General features: G+C 46.2%; 3 protein-coding genes across 4 annotated transcripts; 1 reads left to right on the plus strand and 2 right to left on the minus strand.

Moving 5' to 3' along the window:
• Positions 1–1303: 1303 nt before the first annotated feature.
• Positions 1304–7981, minus strand: LDLRAD1 (low density lipoprotein receptor class A domain containing 1). Its single transcript, XM_005440375.3, has 6 exons — positions 5781–7981; positions 5316–5376; positions 3584–3715; positions 3027–3164; positions 2336–2464; positions 1304–1520 (listed from the first exon to the last, which is right to left on the minus strand). Exons 1-6 carry the CDS (start codon positions 5973–5975, stop codon positions 1375–1377), a joined length of 801 nt encoding a protein of 266 aa, XP_005440432.2. The 5' UTR covers positions 5976–7981; the 3' UTR covers positions 1304–1374.
• Positions 7982–9641: 1660 nt separating this feature from the next.
• On the minus strand, positions 9642–18491 carry TMEM59 (transmembrane protein 59). 2 transcript variants are annotated; one of them, XM_055724983.1, is made up of 8 exons: positions 18269–18491; positions 15601–15706; positions 13351–13445; positions 12998–13150; positions 12633–12717; positions 12235–12316; positions 11354–11462; positions 9642–10609 (listed from the first exon to the last, which is right to left on the minus strand). In XM_055724983.1, exons 1-8 carry the CDS (start codon positions 18458–18460, stop codon positions 10454–10456), a joined length of 978 nt encoding a protein of 325 aa, XP_055580958.1. In that variant the 5' UTR covers positions 18461–18491; the 3' UTR covers positions 9642–10453. The 2 variants fall into 2 exon arrangements, with proteins under 2 accessions (XP_055580958.1, XP_055580957.1); XM_055724982.1 differs by having other exon boundaries at positions 12235–12319; positions 18269–18490.
• Positions 18492–18647: 156 nt separating this feature from the next.
• Positions 18648–24771, plus strand: TCEANC2 (transcription elongation factor A N-terminal and central domain containing 2). The gene is made up of 4 exons (XM_055724978.1): positions 18648–18786; positions 20137–20274; positions 21599–21792; positions 23657–24771. The coding sequence occupies exons 1-4, from the start codon at positions 18681–18683 to the stop codon at positions 23843–23845; spliced, it is 627 nt and encodes a 208-aa protein (XP_055580953.1). The 5' UTR covers positions 18648–18680; the 3' UTR covers positions 23846–24771.
• Positions 24772–25541: the final 770 nt, after the last annotated feature.

Here is a 25541-nt window from a genome sequence, read left to right on the forward strand (position 1 = left end):
CCCAGCCACAAGTTAGAAAAAACATTCGTTGCTGATACAAGTCATGGTGACATGCAGAGTTGCAGATCACAGGGCAGAGACAAAATGAGTGAATGGGGTTTTATTTTTAAAGATTTGTGACCTGGGATGGTGGTGGGAAAAAGACCACCTGACATTTATTCTGGGACTAGAACCATAAGCGCACTCACTGTAAATGCAGGTTTTTCTTAGAGACGGTGCTTTAGACACAGGTGAGATTTTTCAAGGAGTGGAGACAGAGCGCATCTTCCTTAAATTTCAGGGGCATGTCCATATCTACATCCTGAGGACGGCTTTGAAGGTTTGGCTGTCTGATCCTGCTTTGCTGGCAGAGGAAACGAGCCATGAACAGATCCCCTGTCATCCCACGCTGCCCCAGGAGCAGCACTCTGTTTTCTGCTGCTCTCTGCTCTGAGGCTGCGACTTTTTTTCCCCTCCTTTCTTTGCCAACTTCAGTGAAAACACATCCCAGCCCCACGGCTGTTCTCAGCCTGCTAAGCTGCTGCTCCAAAACTGCACATCCCCAAGAGAAGTACATTTTATACACATGCTGGTTCCCTGCCCTGAATTGCAAGGACAGCTACACAGTCACAGGAACACGGTGATTTATCTCCACAAATGCTGAAACCTCTCCAGTTTTTCCTTGCCATTACGCTCTCTGTGTTGGCCTCCATGGTTTGAGAGCACAGAGGTGGCCTGTGCAGCAGCTCCCCAAGGTGCCATCCTCAGCACAGCATTCCCAAGGAAGCATCCTGGCAGCATCAATGCAACGGCCTTCAAAGCCGCTGCTGAAGCCATCTGTGGACGTGCTTTGAACACAAACACTCCACCTGCCCGTGAGGCTCAGGAGTGTGAGGAGGTGTGTCGGAGGGAAATGCTAACCCAAGGACTAGGAAGGCTCACCTCACTCAGCTCCTGCTCTTCAGGGCAGGACTCAATGTACCTTCACCTGGCTGCCGGCAAGGCACCAGTATGTCCATACAGGAGATAGCCCTCACCGCAGCTGGCCAGGCACAGTACCTGTGTGGGCAGCAGCCGGTGAACGGGCTCCAGCAGCCATTGCACAGCCCGTCACACCAGTGCTGCGAGGCAGCGCTCTGCCCGCCTGAAAGCGCCTCAGCCTCACGAGACAGGAGAGAGAACCCCCGAAGGTGTCCCACTGCCAGGGTCTGACCTGCCGCGTGGGCTGCCCCGTGGGTTTCGTCCCCATCTCTGTGCCGGCCAGTGCGCTGCTGCTGAGGATGTACTTGGGTTGGAGCTCCCCAAGGAGGCTGGCAGAGCGGGAAGATGCCAAGGCTTAAAGGTGACGATGCAGCAAGCACCTTGTTGCCATCAGCGCTGCTGGGTGCCAAGACTTCACGGCCTGCAGATATACTCGTCGGACCAGCTGAGGCAGTGTTGGATGCTGTCCCGGCACAGCCTCCTGGGGATGCAGGAGCAGTACTCGTAGAGCACAGGGCTGCAGTTCCACCACTCTGACCCACACGGGGGGCAGGCGGCCACTGGGAGGGATGGAAAACAGAGAACAGAAATGCTTCTGCTCCACTGACCTCTTACATCCTTTCTTATGTGGGTAGAGACCCTTCCACCCCCCGGCACCTACGGGAAAGCCACTGGTGATGGTCCTGCGTCTGTGAACCCACTGAGGAGGACGCTCGCTTGGTGCTACTTGTGGGAGACAACCACAGAATGTGACGTTGTGATGACCTTCATAGCAGATGTGCCATCTCAGGAGGAACAGCTAGCCATAAGTTATTTGTTTGGGGGATGGGTTTTTTTTCTTTTAAACAAGCTACTCTAGAGAAAGCTGCTGATACAGGCAGGTCCTGCCCCAGGTTCAAAACCAGGGGGGTGACAGGAACGAACCTGCTGCTCATTTTGCAAGAGATTTAACAAGATGGCTTTGAAGCTGCTGAGGCACGCTTATTCCCCCCAGCCCTGAGACGTACTCGCCTCCTGGCCAACAACCAAAGGCCAGCCTGAATGATCGTTGCTGCCTACAGCTACGCATCATGATGAAACCGCTCCACACTCAGCCAGCCACAGAGGAAAAGCGACTTTTGGGGCTGGAAGCAAAGCACAGAGCCTTTCCCCTCACAGTTGCCACCAGTCTTTGACACAGAGCCCTTGGCAGCTGACGGGATGGACCTTGCATGGTTCATACTCATGTCCTATCCCAGCTATTTTGTGTTTTAGTGACGGATGCCAGCCTCCAGGCATTGCCAGGAGCATTGATGAGCACCATACCTGTACAACCTAGCTCAGTCCATCAGCAGAAAAGATCTTTTGCCCAGCAGTAGCCAGAAGAGAGACTTACAGCTCCCTAGCTCGTCAGAGCAGTCTCCACAGTCGTTCATCCCGTTACACCTCTGATCGGCATAGACCCAGTACGCAGGGTTACTGCAGCGGAAAACCAGGAATCCTGGAAGGCTGTGGGGCAAGTCACCTGCAAGGGTGGACACACGGCACATGAGCTCCATGCACCAAGCACAGATGCACTGGCTGAAACGGGGGTGGCAGCTACCAAAGGCTGCTGTCATGGAGGGGTCGGTCGGTCCTTCCCCATGTGGTGTCAGGGTGTGAAGGATGCAATGGATGGGGAAGCTGCGGTTGGGGAGGGAAAGGGATGCTCGTGGCTGAGCCAGCAGCAGCAGTTTGGGTGCCCCAGGAGGCCTCTGCTTTAATGAGTTTTTTCCCCAGGGTAACGGGACAATAAATTAAATACATAAGGATACAGGTTGACTAACGGAGGAAAACTGCATCGTGGTTTTAAAAAACCCCCAACACATCCAAATAACAAACTGTAGGAAGGTCAGAGGAGCTTGGAGTCTTTGATTCCTGGTTCTGGGCAGTGCCATCTCTAAGTATGTACCCTACAAAGGATCTGCTGGGCTCATCTCCTCATGTACACAGCCAGAAGCACAGAGCGGGATTAGAGGGACACGGGCTGCTCTATCTCACAGCAGGAAGATGAACCCAGGGAGGACGGTCACAACAAAATCACTCACTGCACAGTTTCTCCTGCTCATCCTCTCCATTCCTGCAGTTGCTGACTCTATCACAGACCTGGCTGGCCAGGATGCAGGTCACCTTGTCATCACACAAGAAGCCTGTCTGGTTATTGGAGGCTGCACAGAAGCGGTTCACTGAAGGCAAAGCAAGAAACACTTCATTTTCCAACATTTTCATGGTAAGAAGAACAGATCAAAGGAAAGAAAGGAGGATTTCTGAAATTCATTTGTTGTTCTGGAAATAACCAAGGGCCAGGATTAACCTCTGGTAGGTTCATGGCACAGTCTGAAAACTATACCAGTACTCTGAAGCACGATGGTGCTACCCAGAGCAACCACAGACCTATGGAGCAGGACACCGGAGCCAAGGAACAGCCAGTGGTGACTCTGGCTGTGCAAGGCTGGCATAGCCCCGCACTGCCCTGCTGGTCCCGCTCCTTCCTCCCGGCCTCTGCCAGGAACAACCACCCCACGCACGGTGATCGACACCAAGGCTCTTCTCATTTGTTTTCTGCCTCCCTTACCGAAACAGTAACGACTCTTGAGATAACAACCTGGTGCCTGCGGCAGGAGTCCCAGTGCCAGTGCCAAGCCCACAGCACCGGCGAGGGCAAGCAGTACCACAGCAGGGATGCAGACGTGCCTCTGTGTGCAGCCCCAGCAGGCACGGCGTGGCTGGCGGCGCGCTGATGGGAGGCAAGAGCGAGAGGTGAGGGGCTGGGGAAGGGTCTGGCAGGGCTGAGTGGTGTCGGGGTGTTTCGGAGGGGAACGGCACAGAGCCACCGGGGTGATGTTTTGGGGGCTCTGCATATGGGACGGGCAGGGGGCTGCTGCTGGGGTGTAGGGCTTGGTAGTTGAGATTTAATATCTAACTACAAGATTAAACACTGCCTCATAGGGAATTTCACTGCTTGCAATGTGGAAGAGCCTGTACCGCTGTTATGGAGCGCTGGGACCAAAAAGCACAGGCAGCACATCTCCATCTGAGCTCACCCAGAGCAACCGGATGCAGAAGGATGGGGGAGGCCAAGACCCTGCCTGACCGGTGGGACAGCCATGCCCTTTTCACAGCAAAAGCAGCCAAAACACAGGGCAGGTCGGTGTAAGGCTGGGACAGGTGCCCTCCCAGAGTTCACGGCAAAACTCCTCAAGGGGTAAAATTTCATTTTACAGCGCTTTGGTCTTTCTGCCCCAACCAGGACTTCAACGCTCCCACAGAACAATGCTGAATTATTAGCTCAAAACTGTGAGAACAGGCTGAAGAGCAGCCCGTTCCCTCCCCAAAGACATCTCCAGGGTACAAAGGGCAGCGACCTTCCAGAGACTCCAACTTTTTCAGAAAGTCACGTACATCAGAGACCAAATCTGGAAGCTAAAGGCCAAACCCACAGTCATTGCAACACAGCAGCAGCGCACGCAGGAGTGACGCTGATCCACCGCCCTCATCTCAGCAATCTGCAGCACCACTGCTTTGCCTCTAAACTAACACTGTGTTTTCTTGCATTCCTTCCTATTTCCAGACTGACAGGAAAAAAAATAAAATTAGTGTGGTCATCTGAGAAACACGTTAACTGGTCACTGAAGACAACTGCGTGTGTAATTGGATTTTGGTGTTTCTGAACTTAAAGAGCTTTGATTGAAAAGTCAGGATTTGCCTTAGCTGTGCTTCGTATTTACTCAGTTGTTGTGTTACACAAAGGCAAGTGAAGGCATGGCCGTTGCTCTATAACAAAGAGATCCCGGCTGCAGGCAGCAGCCACCCTCTCCGTCACGCCTGAGGAAGGATCAAACACACAACATTTCAGCTTAACAGCAGAGCGGGGAGTCACAGCACGCCTGTGTCTGCAAGACATCACCTTTCACCAGAAAGCACCACAGTTGCAAACAGACAGCGTATAAAGTAATGGCAGCGATGAACTGTTGTTGCAACCCCATCTACAGGTTTGCTATTGATTCTGTTAGACCTCACCTTCTCCTCCAATGGACAACATTTGCTCAAGTGAGTTTGGCTATTAAAACATATAGAAAGCCTATAGCAAACTCATTATGAGCCTGTGACAGACAAGGATTACCTATCGTGCTACTATACCATACGACTGCCAACTCCAGGCCAACAAAGACCAGCTTAAGTTCATTAATTTTATAGTCTGCGTGGTTTACTACACAGAAAGGGAAAAAAAAATTGAATCAGTCTCAACAGACCACAAATACTGGTTGTATTTTACATGACACAGTTTCAATTGATTTATACTTTAATAATAAAAATCTTAAGCTCTGCAATTTAACCATTACCTCTTTCTTCAGAGAAGGACTTTGTTGAATCAAAAGTAGCTACATCACCGTTTCGCTAGAAGGAAAAGGATGAAAGACTGTTTACCCAAGCAGCACACAGGAACCACGCAAGGTATGTGCCTTTCTAGTTCTCATACCCTCTTACCCAGGAACACAGAATGTATTCCTTTACTTTTACACTCAAGCAAAAGCTGCCTCTGTGGAAACGTGGCCCAGATATAATTCACAAAGCCATCAATCAGATCACCTTTTAAATTTTAGTTACCTATTTGTAAAACAAACATGAATGTAAGTCTAGCACTCGATATCAATACTTCCCTTTTGTATTCAATTAGGTTAAGTAGAAATTACTCGAAATCTCCAGTGGGAAAAAAGGTCAGACAAACACCACTCCCAAGAACACATGTACTTTAGGTGACAGCTACATGTGAGATTCTTCCCTGAAGAGAAGGGCCATACCTGGGGGTGAGTTTTGTTCATGCCTCCTGGAGCTAAAGCCCTCGCAGCAGCTCGAAGGACTGCAGGGAGCTTTCTGCACCTTAACACGAGTGATGTTACCAGGATACAAACCCCAACAGAGGTAGGAAAGCAAGGAGCGTGCTGCTGCCCGGGCACGCAGGTGGGAGAGGATGGGGAGGGCAGTGCCAAGCCCATGATCCAGCTCCAGTTGGAAGCAGGTTCCTGGTTTGCTTCTCATTCCTCCTGGCTCTATCCTGGTTTCACAACAGGGCAGATTTTGGATGCTCAGAACCCCATCGCTACGCCTGATGCCAGTTGGGAAGATGAATGCTTACTTCTAGCTGATGCTGACTGCATTTACCCCGTGCTGGTCAGGGAAACCCCCCCCTTTGTGATAAAGGAGAAGAGAGTCTGATCATCTCCGTGTGAGCCTCCTTTCTCCCCACCTCCTCCCCAAGGCAGAGCCGACGTGCCGACCTTGTAGCAGCATCAGCCCAGACTCCTGCAAGACGATCAGACCTCAGCAGAGCTGTGCAGGATACAACCACCTGGAATAGCTTCCCTGCTTGGGCAAGGAGCACAGCCATTAGCAAATCCTCCAGGGTCCTCTCTTTTACTTGCAGACTTGAATTTCCAGGCCTGCAGTAAGTCTTAGCAGCTCAGCCTGTAGCAAACATGAACTTACAAATAGATTGCAGCCTTCTAAATGGGCTGCAGGTCTCAGCACCGCACATGCGGAGCGGAGTTTTGCAGCTTCAAGGATAAAACATGACGAGCAGGCAGCTTTGCCACAGGGGTAGGGGGGAGGAAAAAGCACCGACATGAAGCATTCCAGGAGTTCATGTTGTTCTTGGTTGCAGGAGGGTTCAGAAGCACTTGAGTCCTGTGGATTGTTGCCACCTCACAGACCAGGATTCCTCCCCAAGCACCAGCAAAACTTGCTTACTGGGGCTGCGGGGGAGAAGCTGGCAGCTACATTGCCTACAAGCTGGCCCTGAGACAGTTTCCTCAAATTGATTCAAAGCGCCAAATAACACCCGACATGGAAGAACATTTACAGCAGCTTCCTTCTCCATCCCCACACACCCCTCGCTCTCCATTACGTTAACACCGAGCCAATATACGCTGCCGGCAAGGGCATCCACCAGCCCTGCACTCCTCTGCTCACAGACCAGCCAGGATTAAACACAGCCTTTCAGGAGTGCCTCCTTCCGCACGACCACAGCAATTTGTCCAAAGCAGAAGCTTCCCGCAGGAATACCTCACTGTTCAACTTGGTGCTAAGTAGTTCTCTTCCAAGGAGGATTTGGGGTGCAAACACCAAATGCCAAGTAGCGAACAGCCTGCAGGGTCTGGGCACCTGCCACACAATGGAAGAATGACAGATTAAGGGTTAAAACCCCGTGTATCTCAAATTGCAGATGTTTCACTTTAAAGAGCAATTTTTCATTTCTAACCAGACCTGATACAGGACTATTTTGAGCCTTCAGAAAGCTTATCAGGTGACCATGGAGCCTGCCAAGAGCCCCACATAAGAGCCAGGTCAAGCAGGCTAGCTATGCACACCCCACAAAACTACCTATGATGGAAATGTTTAAAATGTGGAGTAAACCCACTCTTAAGAGGCAAATGTCTGCAAGACCTGAAACCTACCACCACCTATTTCCTACGCCAAGATCATAAAGCTCAGCTGTAGCCAGCCCAGCAGTTGGATTTCAGACCCATTACCCCACAACAAGGACTGCTCATAGTTCAGAACACTGAGTTCATAGGAACAAGGTAAAAAAACCCACCCGAACACAACAAACCCCGAAATCTTTGCTAAAGATAGAGAAGCTGAAGAGCAAACACAGATCAAGATAACCAGTATGATAGGAGGCCACTGTTAATTCCAGCAGCTGGAAAAAAAGCCCATGAAAGCAATGAACCGCAGACACTTGAGAAGATTGCCTTATTTGTGTCAAGATGATTCCATTTAGAATCTGATACAAGTTCAGTTGAACACATGCCTGAGGAGTATATAAAATGCTTTCCTCCTGCAATTTCAATAATTTAAGCTCCTTCATTTCAGTGGTCTCAAGCAGAGATCAAACCCAAATTGCTGCCTCTGAAACCGAAGATGTCAGTAAGTCAAATGTTTAACAAAAAAACGAGTAGGACAAGAAAAGTCAAATGCCAAGATAGCTTAAACGGTCCATTTAGATTAGAAATCTTGAAAAATAGTTCAATCACTGCAGCCTAGCTAGTATCTGATTTTACTGGGGGAAGATGCTTTGACAAGAGCTTACAAGTACAACACTTAAATTCTTCAGAGTCTGGCTCGCTCTGGAAACAGTAGTGCTAAGTGACAGACTGCCACAGGCACAGAGTTTCCTGACCTAACAGCACTTCACTGAATCACGGGCTTCAGTACACAGATCACTTAGCTGAAGTGTCATTAAAACAGCAAACAAAAGACAAAAGCCGTAAAATTTGGGCGGAGATTTCTCCCTTTGTTGCAGGCCAATACAACGCCAAATGAAATCAGAAGTTGTTTGTTTAACTCAGACCGAGGAACCTAAGCAATATTTTGGAGGAGAAAGTTTTGGGTAATCAAGTCATCAACATAACAGAGGTTGTACAGTACACATTTGAAACAGGCAAATAGCCAAGTTTTCATTGAAGCTGTAACACTCCTTCTGCAGCTACACGTAATAGTAAAGGAAAACATTTTAACAGACTCAAAAACATTTCCATGATAGTTATTCAGTTAGAAAAACCTGGGATTGCTGAAGTCTGTTCTGGAAAGGCAATCCCAAACACAGTGATAAACCACCAGGCAATAATGGCTGAATTAAAGCCCATATTTACAAAGTCATTTCTGACCACCCGTTGCACGCATCACGTTTGATACTGCTCCAAGCGGAACGCTGGCATCCTGCACCAAACCAGCGCTGTATACTGAGGTCTGCACCACGCGAGCGAACATTTCGGCTGAATCACTACTGCAGAGGGATTTCCCACCCCTGCTATCATGCAAGTGGACAGAGTTCCAAAAACATCACACCATCGATTTTCACAAGTCATGCCCGAGGCCTCTGCAGTAATGCCACCCACACACAAAGGCGCCTGGCGATGGCTGCTGGCACCCAAATTTCTGGGCTACCATGTTGTCCCACTGAAGAATTTAGCATGAAGAGGCACCACTAATTTAAGACTTCAAACTGCAATTTCTGCCCGCTGCTAAAACGCTGCTTAACGCTCTTAAACCTCCCTGACAGAAAAACTGCTTAGAGTGCTTCTAGGCTAGATTTTTGGCAGCACTGTATAGGCCACTTAATGCACATTCCTGCTTAACGATTGCCCTTGCAAGGTTCCATCAGCTGTAGTTACACAACCACCAGCGTTATAGCCCAATTAGGAGCGACTATTGAACCAGTTTCACCAGCAGCAGCGAGGGAACACATCACTGTATCCTCCAGAATCTCCACAGTTCTCACCAGAACGCAGAACCTGAAGAAGTGTTTGTTTGGGTTTTTTAAACCCTCAAGGGAGTTTTGTATAAGCAACAAAACATGACCTTGAGTTGGAGACCATGCATTCTAGCCAGCTTTCGAACACTTACAGAAACCTTAAAATAAATCCCATATACCCCCCCAACTTGCCAACGCTACAGGAACCAGCATATAGAGATCTCCTCAAAGAAAAAAACCACAAAGAATATATTAGAAATATGAGAGACACTGTTAGTTGCTGTTGTGTTAATGAATCATACATCAAAATCAGGTCATATTGCCCACGAGAGGAATGCTACAGACAGGCTTTCATACTGAGTATGTTGTGGTCAATAATCAGCCACAGCAAAAAGCTATATAGTCAACATTTTCTACACAGTCAATTTTATTTGTCTGTTCTCATTTCTCAGGAATCAACTTGTTTCTGTAAATGAAGTTACAAGACTAGAATAGTTAATCAAGAACAGAAAGTAGAATTTCTCCAGAACACACAGGTGCTAACTTTACAAGCATTTAGGACTTAAAGGGTAAAGTTTGACAAAATAATCGACCATGTTATGTCCTGCGTGTGAAGGGATATGTCCGTACGTTTTAACAAAGTTTCCATCTTCCACAACCCGAGTTCTGGCCTACAGTACCTCCCAAATGCTTTCCATCTTGGGTATTGCCATGCTGTAGAAAAAATATATTTCTATTAGTGGAGACAGGGTTTGTTTGTGCATGAACATTAACAAGTACAAAAATTCAGCAGATAATTTTATAGTATTTTCTCTTAACTACAACAGAAAGTGCAACACTAAAAAGGCATCTCCTGCCTACTTAAAACTTCTTATACCTTTACAAAGCTAACTCTGAATGTACACATTACATCCTAGAACACACAAATAAGTTTGAAAGTGTCGTGGCAGAAGTATGGAAAGCATGCTTACAGCTTTTGTAAGCAAAAAGACACATAGCAAACACCAGTGAAAAGTGATTATGTCTGGAACAAACATAAATTCAAGATGTCTGAATCTTCACTACTTGGTTGAAAACAAAATCCCATGACATTTGTTGATTCTGTAACTTTATTTGCATTTAAAGACTGGCTGCTAAGCTTCTTATCTGAAGAACCACCACAAACAATCAGGAGTTGCTAGCTCTGTTAGAATGAGTCTATTGGATCCAATGGAGACTTGTTTAAATTGCTGACTGAGCCAGATTGACTTTTGTAGGAAGTGGTCCTGCTTCTTCATGTTCCTCAGTCTTGCATCTAACCACAACAAGTGCAGAGGATGGATATCTGTTCAGGTTTTGTTCATTCATGTATTCCAAATCTCCATAGATGCTCAGCTTCTGAAATGTTTAAACAATTTACTTTAAGACAAAGACTCTCCACAGTGTGAATAAAATGCATTTCATTATGCAGCTACATTCCTGGCTCTGATGGCTGCAGCCCTTCAACCCAAGTTAACCCAGGCTTTCTGTAACATCCCAAGTTCATGGCTAGGACTAGACTGGAGTGCAAAAGAGATGCACTAAATCTGCCAGAACAACAGTAGATGCAGTGCTTGCGTAACAGCCCCTTCGGTTTGAAAATACTGTAAGCCTTGCTTATCTCAGAAGTGCAGGACTCTCCAGGCACTAAGAGAGCGCCAGTTCCCCTCCGCTCAGACCCTCTGTGCTCACCAATATATTGTCACTTATGTTCTCACTACAGATCATCTGGGATTAAATCCATATTGGGTGCCATACATACCATCCAACACTCAGCATAGCTTCATTCCCAGAGAAATTACAAGCAGCCTCCGTTTGGTTCAGAGTAATCTGAAGGCTGTTGAGAGGAGACTGCTACAAACCAAAAAACACCGTACCTGGGCTGCACGAGTAAGATTCAGAGCACCTACCAGCCACAGGAATGGTCGAGAATTGCTCAGCTGTAAAATCATCATTTAAATAACGAAACTGGTTTGCTAACCACATCCACAAAATAAAAAACTCTTTCTAGTTGAACCTCCCCAAATGTTTCTTAGTCTCTAGACTGCTGTAAGATAAATAATATGAATACATTAAAAATATTATGTTATAAAATAGCGGTACCTCAGATGGAACATACTGCTCTACAGCTGTAGCTACAGTTGCGCAACAAATCCAGAGCAGCACCAACACTGACAGTACAAGTGTAGTGGTTAAAATCCAACTGGAATTTCTGAAATGAAAAGAACATTACTAGATTTCTTATACTGAATACAAGACAATGGTCCCTCTAGAAAGTTTGGCTCAATTTTGACTGCATTTCCTGCTGTTTCATTAGTCTCTAGTTCTTCCAGTTACATAGCCCACCTCAGACTCCTGGGTACTGTAATGCCTGTTTAGCATCTGACTTGAAAGCTGGATTCTGTTCATTGGACCCTAGCATCCTCCCATTTACAGTTCTAAAAACAGATTTTTCTGTTACATATTTGGGGTGCAATTCACTGGCCCCTCATGCGTAAACTTTTAAGGAGAAAGTAATCAGAGCAAAGGAAAGCAGAAACAAGACACTGATCTCTAGCAAAGCTTTAATAAAGATATACCAGATATTTTCAGCCTGGAAATGAGACATAACAGTGTCTTTCATATCAAGACAATCCCAAAACAAAATACAAAACAAATGCTTTTCCCCCAAAGGTATCCAGAGCTAAAGAAGAGGCAAAGCATAGTATTGATTAAACAGTTCACAGAACACAGTCACACAAAAGGTAGGAATTTATCAATACGATGTTCACTTGAAACGGAAAGAAGAATCAAAGTTGGCAGAACAGCCTGGAAGTAACCTGGGGCTAGCACACAAAAGCAGCAAAATCGTCAGATACACAATTCTAACTGCTACACACCCTGAACCTAACAGCCTTTTGGGATGTTGCAACAGCGGCCCCATACACACAGAGGAAAGGCCATTCTCCTCCCTACTAGGTACAGACATTCTAGAATATACATACATGGAAAGACACTTGAAAAAGCTGTCATTAGCTCGTTCTTCAAAAAGTCCTCGGTATGCCTGCGAACTTCCTGGACGTAGGTCTGCTGAAATACAACAGCAGATACAGTGGTCAGGGAAGCCATAAAAAAGAGGACCCAAACGCCACACAGTTTGTCTATACAGCGAGCATAAAAGGAAGCTTTTAAATGGCCCTAGCTTGCATGTTTCTATTTCCAGCAGAGCTTGGTTTCTACCACAGACTTTGCTAAGTGTACATAGTGCAGTCTACACAGCAAACAATTATATTTCAGCTTTCTAAAAATTTTCTTTCATGTGCCACCTGCAACCTCTCCCCCCGCTCCCCTCGTGACAGGGAACATTTGCATTTGCTCTTCCAAAGCACAAAGAACAACTTACAGGCTGTTTTACTCAGCGACAAGGATCCTCTTGTATCTCCAGTTTCCTGATCAAGCTGTGGAACATACTGTACTTCTGGCTTTGACTAAAACAAAATAAGGAGTTATGAGATCCTGCTAGCAAGCTTCCACTGATCTTGATAATTTACAATTTCAGAGCTAAGGTGGAAATTAACCTTAAGATGTGCACCATTCACCTAAGTTTTGTTTTCCCACCCCCACCTCCCCACTGGCCCTACAAGCAGTGAAATACTAGCAAAAACTAAACACTCTGATAGTGCTTTATAGTCTTTTCTGTGACTGGAAGGAGCAGAGTTAAACATTTAGCAGCCAGGACACATTAATCTCAATGAAAAAGGCAAGCACCTGGAATATGACAATTTTGCCATCATCTGCTTGAAGGTAGAAAGTCCATGAGGATGTTATGAAGCTCTGAGCTGAATCCATCATGTCACTCCAGAATGACCTCACCAGTGTCAGAGGAAAGAGGAGATGAATTCTTGGCATCAGGGACATTAACTGCAAGCACAACATTAACTGGTTTTCCATTTGCTTTTATATGAAAAAGCCAGAAGTCATGTTCTCGCTCACTCCTCACCTCACGTCTAGATTTCAGTCCTGAGGAAGATTTATTTTCCATTTGAAGAGATTTAAAGAAGAGAAGACACACTGAACAGAAAACAAGTAGGTGGTATTTGAAAAACATGTCATCTACTTACTTGCTCTTGCCTTAACTCAGCAAATGGCAACTGGTTCTGGCATCCAAGATGGCAAGCATATTGTTCATCAGATTGGGAGTATGCTTCAGTACAGGCTGCAAGGAAGAAGTTCCCCAAATGAGAAGATAAATTCTGCATTTTAGTTAAGAAAACATTTTCAGTATAAGTTGGATCAGAAACAAAAGCAGCAGCTCAAGACTGAAAATCCCATTTGCAGAGAAAGACATGGCAATCACTCCAAGGGTAGCATTTGCTCTCAAGTCTAATGAAGGTTAGGGAATCAGAACTTAGCCAAACAAGGTAGTTAAAATTTGAACACAATCACAGCAACTGATCGGAAATGTTACCCTGGCCACACTCAGGGATGCAAGTTTTCATTGATCCTCCCGCTGCTACTATGTTTTTTCCTCTATATGTCATGTAAAACATTAGGGTTTACCTCAGAGAACAGAGATGGAATCCTAAAAAGAACTGAGGGACCATCAGTCCACTAAATCCCTTTGAGGTAACAACAGAAGTCAGGGTATCACAGGAAAATCGAAGGTGCATTTTCCTGCTAGTGCAATGAGTACAGAAACTGCATTGAAAGTAGCATAGAATAATTTTTAATGAAAACTGAAGCCAACTGTTTTAAAGATAGCTTCTACTAATAGTTGACTAGAGATCATAAAGACCAAGAAATCTAAATGATTCAGAGAGAATAATTGTGATTATTCTGCCAACTGGAGAAATCAGGCAGACAATGCATGGGCATAGCTTTTCCCCAAAACTCTAAAGCTTAGGTGGACAACGTTGCAGTTCTATCTGAACTAAAGAATCAAACCAAGCAACAACACAGAGGAGCAGCTCTCCCAGTCTTCTGCAGGAACAAATGGACCATCATATAGACTAGGAAGCTGGCAGAAAGCATGGCAACAGCAGCTAAACATTTCAGCGTTCAGCTCATAGCACCTGAGCAGCAATTCCACAGTAAAACTGCCACTAAACTAGTATTTGTAGGCATAAAGAAGCGTCAGAAGACAGAATTGAGCAGATCAGCCAAGACATATCTTGCCAAGCACAGAATACTTAGTCATGGCACCAACCAACAGATTATACGACATAAGCCAGCAAAAGACAACAGCCTCAGGAGGGAGAGTTAAACCAGAAAGTAAGCAACTGTTCAGTTACCTCTACATGTGGTCTATTCCTACATTACCCTTTTTTATGGCACTCTTTCATGTGTGGTTTGACAACTAGACTGACATGCTGTATCACAGCTATACACAGTGTATGACAGACTAGAGCATTAGCCCATTCCTGGAGTATTTGATGCAGTTTTGTGTCACATTAGCATCTTTGCATGTCAGGCTTTCTACTTCCCTATCTTCCATCAGCTCCCTGAGCTGGCCGCTACCCCTCTTGGTTTTATGGGCTACTGAGAGGATAAAAGCCTCCTTTGAGTGCTGGCTTGGTGTTTTATTGTATTGGAAATGCAGACTGAGAACTCCTACCTTTCCTGCTTTGGGTGGCTGTGTCCCACCTTATCTCTGAATATAAAACTGCGACTCAGCTGCCTCAATATTACTGGATGAAAGTGTGTCCAATTCCAAACACAGTATTAACTGGCTTACAGCACACCTATTTCATCTTCACTGTGAAATTTTTGTTCTAACACAGATATCTGAGAGAATTAGTCTCCCTCATCCAGTATTTAATGGCCTATTTCAAACAAAACACATACCTCATTCCCAAGAGTTTAGCTGTAGGTAAACCTCACGATGTAGCCTAGACCAAAAGTTACGAGGCAGACAGCACATTAAGATCTATGTTCTTATTGCACCTGAACAATTCACTTTGACACACAAGTTTGTCAGGAATGGTAAATGAGACTGATTGTTCCATGGAATTACTAAAGAAAGTGTTAATTTGGCTGGATTTTTCCCCCCCAGCCATTCTGTGTTTTCTATGACAAACTGTTTATAGTAAAATGAGGTATTCCTAATTTATTTAGAGATTAATGATACTGAAGAAATTCAGGAAAATAGCAACACTAAGGATCAGGTAAGGAGAAACTTACAAAGAACAGACAACCTTTTTCCAAGATTATTTTTTTTTAATATCCTGAACATAAACTTTAAAAAGTTGTTGAACAAAACCAGAAAGCAACTGAAGTAATCCTACCAATGTAACAACACCCTTTTAGACATTCCTGCTCTTCCCTGTCATGCCTCAACATTTCAGGATGTTGAAGGAGTACTGAAGTCTTACCAGAGTCGCATTCCTGTTTGGTTCGATTCAAATCAATGCCATCGTCCACAAACTGACAAATGGAAAACAGTCTGCAGCCTCGCTGGCACGCATACAGCTCCTCTTCCTGGGAAGGCAAAAGAAAAGGCTTGCATCCCTCCATGCAAGAACAAATTGTCAGAAAACAATTTTTTTTTTTTTTGGAAGTGCTATAAAAAGCCACCCACCACAGCACCATCCTCCTTCCCTCCACTAGACCTAGAAGCCAGCTAAACACGACACTCTGGATGATCTGAAATAAAACCAAGCCACAGCTCTTTAACACTAACATACCTATCGATTCATTTCAAACACAGCTCTTCATTCTGTGGTGGGCCAAACCTGGAACTGCAAATTCCATTTTGTGATTCCAGTCCTACAATTCACAAGCAAAGCTGCGCTGCATTTTTTTAAAAAAGAAGTGTTTGGTTTAAAAACAAGAGATACTGCTTTAAGAGATTTACTGATGTTTAATCTTAGAAAGAGTAGATAGTCTTATCTCAGAACTTAAAACAGTAGAGCTCAACAGAAGAGGAAAAAAAAAGACTAATTTTGACAGTGTATTACAATGTATCTACCAGACTCTAGTCAGAACTAGAACAGAATAGAACGTCAAAATAAGAGATTATCTTCTGCTGTACTATACCAGTACTCTCTTAACTGCCTACTTGCCGAACAAGTTCCACAAACACACATTTTTATTTATTGTATTGAACTGAAGGGGAAAAGTTCTTCCTCACTGCAGCTATTAAAAATATGCAAATATAGAAACCCTACACCCAGTATTTCTTCTGCCCACAATACCGAAGGGATGGATGTACACTCTCTGCATATAGTGCTCTCCGCATTGCAAAACTAAAGACAGCCTCTATTACATGGGCGCTCACACCCTACCGTGAGTCAGGCCCATCAAAGCCACTAACCACGGAACTACTCAAATGACTGCAGTCAGCTGCTGTACAGGTGGAAAACAGACCCTTAATTAATTTAACAAAAAGCAAACATACCACACCTTACTGTATGACCCATTGTAAATTAACCGGCCATTGTTTGACTCCTCAGAGCACAAGTTCACATGCTTTAAAGGCACAAAAGCAGAAAACTGTGAATGTAAATTAAAACTTAACTCTTAACAACACTGACAAGGTGGCTAAGATAGTTACGCTGTTGCAGAAAACACGTTTTGTAATTTAATATCCAGACAGAATTAGCTTCAGCAGACAGATTACTACGACAGTCTTCCATGGAAGTCTCAATGAAGTTTATCTTACTTTCCAATGACAACTAAAACAAGTTCCTTCAATTCAACTGGTAGTTTTGTGACAAACAGAACAAAGACTAAACATGAAGGGAGAGAGGAGTGTATTATCTGACTCCAACAACATGCAACAAAGAATTCAAAAGTACAGTAAAAGTCACAGAAATAGCAGCCTTCCTTAAACTTGAAAGAGTCCGATAAGAGAAAGAAGAGCATTGCGTCAAAACAGCATGGAAATATATTAGGATAACATTTAGTTCTTTCTCCTCACTATCATCACATGCAGGCACCAAAACACGCCGCAAGTACAGACGGAAGTTTACTTGTATGCCACACAACTCCCTGTTACTTGCCTCTGTGGGGATACCAGCAGCAGCTAGAGAGTCACAAAATCCGATTTAAGTTCCACGTGAAAGCAGGCAGAGCCCTATTACCTACATTGTCACTGCTGCCACCTGCATGCTGCCCTCACGTGAAATCTCAAAGATTAGGTAAGAGCTCCCACCATTTAGTTCATCCTGTTACACAGCTGCAGCTAGCGAAGTACAGTGCCAGGAACGAACCAGGGCAGATGAGATTTTTGGTGCTAGATTTTCCAAATTCAAGCCAGTAACTCAAAGCCGTACAAAGCTTGAACCCACAGCAAACTCCAGAATAAGCAATTAGATTCCCATTAGACACCATTTTGGTATTTTGTCATGAAAAATCCATGCAAATGAATCAATACAGAGGTTGAAGGTTCTGGCAAGCTACTCATTCATCACCATTTACATTTCATCCTTCAACATCTAAGTGCACATTGTCACCCTGACACAGGATTTCTGGCCTGTTGTGGACACGGCGCTGTTTTAATGCCCCAAAATATGGAACAGCCTAAGTCAAATTACAGCTGCCTCTTTAGAAGCAGGAGGAAAAAAAGCAGCAAATCCCCCCAAATCCACAAAAGTACCCAGCGAGAACAAGGCTATACTTTGAAAGTGGCATTTCTATGGCAAGCCGCAGCCCAACCATCTATTTTTGAAACGAAGTATCTATCTTTAGAGAAGCCACTGCATTCCCTGCTTGGAGGGGCCAAAAAACTAAGCCAGACGAGACAGACCACGGAAAAACCGACCTGCCCGCACCTCAGCACTGCCAGCATCAGCTTCCTTCGTGTTTAGATCTACGTAAGGACAGGCCCAACACTGCCTGAGAAAACCTGCCCGGGGCCGTGCCTCGCAAAGGGCTGCTGCCCGAGGACACCCGGGCACGTCCTGCCACCCCTGGAGCGCAACGGGACGGAGCTGCGGCGGGAGAGCGGCAAGCGGCGGGCCGGGGAGGCGAAGGGGCGCGGGGCTGAGGCCGGCAGGGCCCGCCCGCCGCGGGGAGCCGTGAGGCAGGGCCCGCCCGTACCTTGGGGTAGGTGTGCAGGGAGTAGGTCAGCCGGCAGGCCCGGTGACACGACGCCGTGTTGCCCAGCACGGAGTCAAAAGCCTCGGACGAGGCGGCAGGCAAGGGCCCGGCCGCCCGAGCGCCGCTGCCGCCGCCCGCCAGGAGCGCCAGGGCCAGAGGCAGGCAGAAGAGGCCGCCCTGCCGCGCCGCCATCTTCCCCCTCCGGCAGGCTGGCGCCGCGCCGCTCTCGCGAGATTAACACCCGCTGCCCCGCCGCGCGGGGCCTGCTGGGAGCTGTAGTCCGTGCGGCGGGGAGGCCCCTGCCGTGCCGTAGGGCCTTCCCTGCGGCGGGAACTACCGGGCGGAAGGGGCGGGGCAGCGGCTTCCGGGAGGGCGGGCAGCGGGCACCGCCCCCGGGTGGCGGGGTAGGAGGATGGACCGATTCCTGGTGCGCAGGGCTCGCTGCCCGGAGAGCCCCCGCCGGGCCCGGCCGGCCCCCCGCGCCTACCGGCAGGCCACCCTCGAGTCCCTTAAGGCAGGTCACCGGCACTGGGGGTGGACAGGAGGGGTCGCCCGGCTCCCCCCGGCTTCCCGGGCCTGAGGGGAGGCCCTCACCTCGTGGGCGCCTGCCGCGGGGCCGCTGCCTTCGAGGGCAGAGGCGAGGCCTGCCCCCGCGCCAGGGCCGGGCCGCTGCCCCGCGGCTGCCTGCAGGGGTGGTGGAGCAGCCCGCGGGGGCCAGGCCGGCCTTGAGGCGCCGCGGACGGGAGAAGGGGTGTCGGGAGGGGCGTCAGGCCTTCGCCGGGCTGCCCTCCGCCTCACGGGGAGCTGGGCAGCGGGGGGTGGCGGCAGGAGGAACGTTTTCTAAACCGCCTTGTGATTTACCAGTTCTTCACCGAAATCTCTGCAGTGGTGAGGTGGCACCGTCCCAGAGAGCGGCGGAGCGCAGTTAGAAAGGTGCAGAGGGATCTGTTGCATTGAAAGGCGTTTCTGAAACCAACATGGGTTATAGTTCAGCTCTTTCCAGCCCGTTTGGTGTGGTGCGGGGTCAGGCTGGGCACACAGCGTTAGCACGGCCAGGTGACACCACCAGCTTCAGTGTTGCCCACTGGCTCACTTTTCTCCCCAGCAAGGAGAGCCCTTCAGTTGGTTGCATGGTGGTGTCCTGCGCAAGACCTGCATAAGAGCCAAGCCCCTTTTCACCACCTGTTTGTAGAAACACAACAGGAAAATGTTTGCTGCACCAAAGAGCTTATTAATGTAAGGCAGAAAGCAAAAGAATGGTGCGTAAAGCACCCCAGCTGTCTCACCGCTGTTGAATCTTTGTAAGATGCCTCACATCTGAAATATGAGATTTGCACTGTTCGCAGTCTGTTCTGTCTAAGGTCTGTGGCAAAAATGGTGAAAAACACCACAGATGTCTAGTGTACTTGGAGTTTGCATTCATGTCCCCTAATGCTTTGTTTCTTTCCCTGCTGGCATTATTTTAAATTTAAAGCCAACCTGAGAAGGATTCAAATTCTGCCAGGCTGCTAAAGATCATTAGCTGCTTCCCTCTTAATCCTTTATTAAGAGACATTTATAAAATGGACTCCTTAAAATGAAAACACTTGTGCTCTAACAGACATTTGCTGTTATGTGCCCTAAGTTTGGCAGACCAAGGTGAAGCATCTCACTTTGCTTTCTGGTTACTTCAGTCTTGACTTGCAGTAGGCTGCTAATCACAAGTAATTACCCATCATCCCAGGCTGTCATGTATTCTGTGCTCTGGTTCATGCCATGATCAATAATTCATGTGTTGATAACAGCCCCATTAGCTGAGATGAAGCCAGTGTCCTTATCTATAATAAGAATATTCTGCTTTCCTAATGGCTTTTCTCTTTTCCAGAGAGTTGTGGTTGTGGAAGACATAAAACGATGGAAGTCTATGCTTGAGCTTCCTGGGCAACCAAAAGAGAATCTGATTGAAGCTTTGGAGGAGCTGAAGAAGAAAATACCTTCCAAGGAAGTGTTACTTTCAACGAAAATAGGTACATCTTGTCTGATCTAGACTCTGGATATTAGGCTGTCTTGTGTCTACTTGGCTTGTCAGTACAAAACAGACTAGCTTGCAAGCTTGTTAAGGAGGGAGTGTAGCTGCCAATAAAAAGCTGTTGGTGTCCAGCCTGTAGTTTTCAGAGCTTGTACTGAAAAAGTCAGCTATCCTCTTAATTCCTCCCAGACTGTCTGCTTATTACCAAATACTGCATCACTTCTGTGGTCAAATTTTTGAAGAGCTTTTCTTGGGCACCTGTGTGTCTTATTCCTTCTGCTGTTAGGGGCGTGGCAGAAGCGCTCTCTTGCCATCCGAGACATGGCTCATCTGTTTGACCTGGTTGAATTCTCTGGATATGCGAGAAATTCTCCTTAGGCTGGCCCAGAACTGCCAGCAGGCGGTTACACTGCATCCTTACACTGAGAAATCCATAGCAGATGGGCAGCTCCATGCAAATGACACAGCCTGATGCCTGGCGCTTTTCCATGGGTCTTGGGGGAGGGATAACGTGAGACCACATGGTCCCTGCCTTTCCTGTCTATGGAGAGCATCCTGGCATGAGAGACAGTCGTGCTGGCCTTTGTTTGCCATTTTAGAGAAGCTGGATCTCTATTCAAAGAGCCACCCTCTGCCATAGAAAAGGAGGTGCGATCAGCCCCTTTCCCCATACTTCTGAATTCAGGCTTTTCCCGAGATTTTTCCCAGTGCCTGCCTGAATGGGGCTGGGCTGCAAGAACCACCGAAGCCTAACAGTGACATCTCCTGGCCAACAGCGCTAGTGGTCAGAGAGAAATACCCCGCTGGAAGAAGGTCTCTTTTGTCTCCTGTCAGAGGAAAGCCTGTTTTGCACTGGCAGGCCCTGTCGGTTTGAAAGATTCTGCCTGGAGTCACCGTGGTGTTTGTGTGTTAAAGTGCTGTAGCCATCACTAGCAACATCTGTGTCCTTAAAGGGGTTTCCAGTTTGAAAACAGCATTCTGTGTAGGGCAGCCGTGCAAGCTTTCAGCAGATCTGGCACCTGCGTATAAAATTAACGTAGCCCTGTATTACGTAAGCGTTGCTCCACACTTTGTGACTTGGGAATGTAATTCTCACATGTATAGGTCAACTCCTTGCTAATTGCTCCGGCAAAAATCACTGCAGAAGTGAAGGAGTGAGAACTTCAGGCTTAAATTTTATATTTGTGTCAATGCTCTGGTTGTTTTGCTGATGCTGCTTGAATTAAAAATGTGTGTGGCTGCCTTAGCACTGATATGATTTGACTGGTGTCCATTATATTTTGTCCACCTACCAAAATGAAGGAGCTGTTACTATTTTCCAGGTCACACAGTGAATAAGATGCGCAAACATTCAGATCACGATGTGGCCAGCCTCGCCAAAGATATTTACACGGAGTGGCGAACTTTCATCAAAGACCATTCAAACAAGCCCTCAATAGAGGTCAGGAGTGATCCCAAGACCGAGGCTTTCAGAAAGAACGCACGGAAGCTGCTTTGTGAAGCCCTGGATCTAGAGGTAGTGTTCAGATCCATTTGTCTTTGGCTCAAAGAGTTACTTCTCATAGGAACAAGTTAAACAAACCTTTCTCAGCTATAGCTACTGCAAAGCTGGTCCTTCCTGCAGAGTGGGGGTAAGACCAGATGATCTGTTTCTTTTTTTATAGTGATTCACTGCACATCCCTATTTATAAATAGCTTTGTTTTCAAGGTAGATAATTTTTGTTGTTGTTGTTAACCAAGTAAACATGCTAATTGTAAATGAGATGTATTTACTCTCATTTACATAACCGGGAAACAGAGCAGTTGTGTATCTGCTGCGGTTGGGCTGTACAAGAGAAGGAGGAAGTTCATAGAATATAAGTTTTTCCTACTGCTTAACAATTGTGAAGGCAACACTGGGACCTTTTGGTTGTTTCATGTTTAAGTAATTAAACATTTGTAAATTTAAATCTATTGCAAAAACAGAGAGGCAAGGTTGACAGTATGTAAAGTGGTGATAAATACCAGATCCCTCAGGTATCTTTAAGTAAATGAACAGAGCTTTGCTGTAAGGCTTAATGACTAGTTTGCTTGGTCTACGAAATGCCATAATAATTATCCTTTTTAATTTAATCATTAATTATCCTTTAAATGGCAAGTCAAGTTGTAAGCACTCAAGAGTTTCAAAGCTATGGGTTTGCTAGCTATGAGAACAGCCTCTCCAACTTCCAGTCCATCTGGACTGAGGCAGCACAAGAGGATGGTTTGCTGTAGGAATGCCTCAGAAAGGTGGGAGCTTGCCTTTGCTGGGCTGCTGGGTCAAGTCTAGTTCTTGGAAAGCACATCTATGCGTGGTGGTAAGGCTGGTAGTAAGCCTGAACCTATGGGACACAAAGTCAGTGGTACCACCCTAGAAAGAGTGGTATCGGGTAAAGCAGAATTGCCTCTGAACAGGATTCACCTAAAAGCACAGCAAGGAAAAATACCCTTCTAGCTTGCAGCTACCACCATATGTGCAAGTAGAGCTTACGGCAGCAGATGAACAGCAGATATAGGCAGGGGAGCCACAGGGGTCCAGCAAATGGGGAGCAGGGACACCTGGGAGGCTGGCAAAAAGGAGGAGGGAAGGTGAGGTTGAATGGATCCAAGGGGGTTTCCAGTGCTGCCCAGCAGAGCAGTAATTTAGTGATGGGTACCCAAAACAGAGTGGGCAAAGGACTTGAAGGAATACTACCCGCATGCTGGAATCTCCTGCATGCAAAGCATGGGAGATTCCCCACCACAGAAGGCAGAAGTGAAACGAAAACCATTTTTTGATGGGTGGGGGATTTTTTCCTAAGTTATGCTAAATTACAGGTTTTGGCACATGTTGAAGCAATAACTACATAATTAACATTTAGCAAATCCCTTTCTGCATTCTTAATTACACCTTCTTCTACACACAGAGAGCCCACATTTCCCTTTATAGCACCAGGCAGAGTTGCCAAGTGTTTGGCACGTCTTAGAGTTGCTGTTGGAATCAAGGTTAAAATAGTATCCAAGGTACCTTATATCAGCAAGATCAAAAGTGAAGCTTTATGGAGACAGTACAATGTACCTTGTAATTGCAGTTGAGCTTGATACCCAAAGGTAGTTGCAGATTAGTTTCCTGTTGTGATGGCAAAGTACTGCCACCCAGCTGGAGATGTGGATATGTTCCCTGCTACTGACTACGTTGCCTTGTTCCTTAATTGCTAGGGTGGAATTAAATTGCTCTTCCTGTTACACTTGTGATGGGAAGTAGATTTCCTTGAATCTAAGCTGATTAATGAAGAAACACTGAAAAGTGCCAAACTCCAATTTCAATCAGTTGGTCTCCTTATTAAATGTAAAGATCTAATTTTATACTTCGCTGTTTTCAGATTGATCACCCACTGGCTGAAAATATTGAGCGAGAAGCTTTTCATCTCTCTTCCCGTCTCATTAGCGCACCATATCGCAGAATGGTGCGAGCTCTTGTCTTCTCATTAAAGCACAAACCTGAAATCCGAGCAGAAGTCAAGGCTGGCACGCTCACTGTCCCTGCGTTTGTACAGAGCCATAAAAAGTGAAGTGTTGTGCTTGATCCTGAGTGAGAACTTCCTGTGCCTACATCTCTGTGGAACTGGGAGCCCTTTCTGTCGTGAGGGGAGTGCAGAAGTGCTGACAATGTGACTCACTTGGCACCACTCTATGAACCGGGCTGCTGAAGACAAGAGGTACTAACGATGAAAGTGGTGCTGTAAATCTGACTTGGTAGAAATCTATGTGGGCTTGTTGCAAGAAAAGTTTCTTCTACTCTGCTGTATATTTTCCTGCTACAAAACCATCCGTGCTGATTCACCTGTTTTTCACTTCTGCCCGTTTGTCATACCTCAGTTTAGCTCCATCCCTGATGTGGATCTTCAGGTGTAATCAGCTGAAAAACATAAAGGAACAGCTCTGTGCTGTGCTGGTAGGAAATACTGGGAATTCAGGGTAATTGGTCCATGGGAGGACATTCCTAGTGGGTAACTGCAAACTCTAGCTAACCCTGAATCAGCCACATCTGCTGCAGGTGGGCCCTGCCTGTGGCAAGAGCTAGCTGGTTTTGCCAAGCCGGTGATTTCCCTTTGCTGCATTCCAGAGCTGGCTGCAAAATGGGTTCCAGTAACTTGCAATCTGTTATTCCATAGGCTCGGTCATCCTGGAGTTGTGGGCATTTTCTAAGTCCCTGGGGTGGGCATCAAAATGCCCTGGAGTATAGGTGCTATTTAATGCTTCTGCTGGTTAATGGGCTCAGACTTTCATACCTCCCTCATGATTTAAACATGGTGCTTCTTCTTACTGTAACGTGAAAAAAAACTTGAAATGAATTTTCTAAATCAGGTCATAAGGAAAATACTCCTTTTAAAGGCTTTTTTCCTCCAAAAGGAGCATGATTCAGAATGACTGTGTGAACAAATTTAAGCAACAAATTGTTTAAATTCCTTCTAGTTATTAAAACCTGGAAATCTCACCTCTCATATTTGCTCTGATTTCTTTAGTGCCACAAGTCATCTTGTTCTCCATAAGCCATTATTAAGGCTGTGACAGGCACAGTGTTTCTCTACTGTTAGGTAATAAAGCGCTCTCCGTTCTCTGTGTGTGTGTGCATGCACAAGGGACCGGTCACAAACCTTTTTTCGGTGTTCTCAGGGTAGGCAGAACCAAATACAGACATGAGTGGTCTTCACAGTCACGGGAATTGAAGTCTTGATATACCACAAGGAAGTGCCTTCTGATCAGTTGTGGTCAGCACTCCTATTTCAGAAGAGTCACTTAAGGACAAATAATGCAATGGGAAGACTATGAATTATTTTTTATTCATATCTTCACCCTAAAACGTGACTGACTGTCACTGTGTGGGCAGTACAAGCTGAAGAAACACCCAAGACTTACCCGAGGTGTTGAACTCCATAAATTTAATTAGATAATTACAGGTTCTCTTAAAAACATCTTAACCCTGTCTTGTTTGTTTGAGCCGGTGCAAGACCATTTTTTTCTGTACCCGTTGTGAAGGTACCTTCAAACAGCTGGCTTTTCTGAAAACAGCGATGCTCTGGCATACAGACGTTTCATTTGTAGAAAGTTAGAGTTAGTGTGTTGGAGACAATGTGAGACAGGAACTGGCAGATGTGGCGGCTATACAGGTGATATGCCAGTGAAGACTTAACACTTGTTGACCAGGCTGTAGCAAGAGATGTAAAGACCCTCAACTTATTTCTTACACTTAATCAGCTCTGTTTC

Source organism: Falco cherrug, chromosome 12, assembly GCF_023634085.1.
Source record: "Falco cherrug isolate bFalChe1 chromosome 12, bFalChe1.pri, whole genome shotgun sequence".
Classification (NCBI taxonomy): domain Eukaryota; kingdom Metazoa; phylum Chordata; class Aves; order Falconiformes; family Falconidae; genus Falco; species Falco cherrug.

What these genes read in the sequence shown, in the direction of transcription:
- LDLRAD1 (XM_005440375.3), bottom strand. Translation starts at nt 5,975, where the DNA reads ATGGGCTTGGCACTGCCCTCCCCATCCTCTCCCACCTGCGTGCCCGGG. An exon ending in TGAACAAAACTCACCCCCAG is followed by an intron (nt 5,377 to 5,780) that starts GTATGGCCCTTC and finishes TTTTCCTTCTAG; the next exon opens with CGAAACGGTGATGTAGCTAC. An exon ending in TGAGCAGGAGAAACTGTGCA is followed by an intron (nt 2,465 to 3,026) that starts GTGAGTGATTTT and finishes CCACCCTTGCAG; the next exon opens with GTGACTTGCCCCACAGCCTT.
- TMEM59 (XM_055724982.1), bottom strand. Translation starts at nt 18,460, where the DNA reads ATGGCGGCGCGGCAGGGCGGCCTCTTCTGCCTGCCTCTGGCCCTGGCG. An exon ending in CAAACAGGAATGCGACTCTG is followed by an intron (nt 13,446 to 15,600) that starts GTAAGACTTCAG and finishes TCTTCCTTGCAG; the next exon opens with CCTGTACTGAAGCATACTCC. An exon ending in CTGAGTTAAGGCAAGAGCAA is followed by an intron (nt 13,151 to 13,350) that starts GTAAGTAGATGA and finishes TTGTGCTTGCAG; the next exon opens with TTAATGTCCCTGATGCCAAG.
- TCEANC2 (XM_055724978.1), top strand. Translation starts at nt 18,681, where the DNA reads ATGGACCGATTCCTGGTGCGCAGGGCTCGCTGCCCGGAGAGCCCCCGC. An exon ending in CCTCGAGTCCCTTAAGGCAG is followed by an intron (nt 18,787 to 20,136) that starts GTCACCGGCACT and finishes TTTTCCAGAGAG; the next exon opens with TTGTGGTTGTGGAAGACATA. An exon ending in GTTACTTTCAACGAAAATAG is followed by an intron (nt 20,275 to 21,598) that starts GTACATCTTGTC and finishes ACTATTTTCCAG; the next exon opens with GTCACACAGTGAATAAGATG.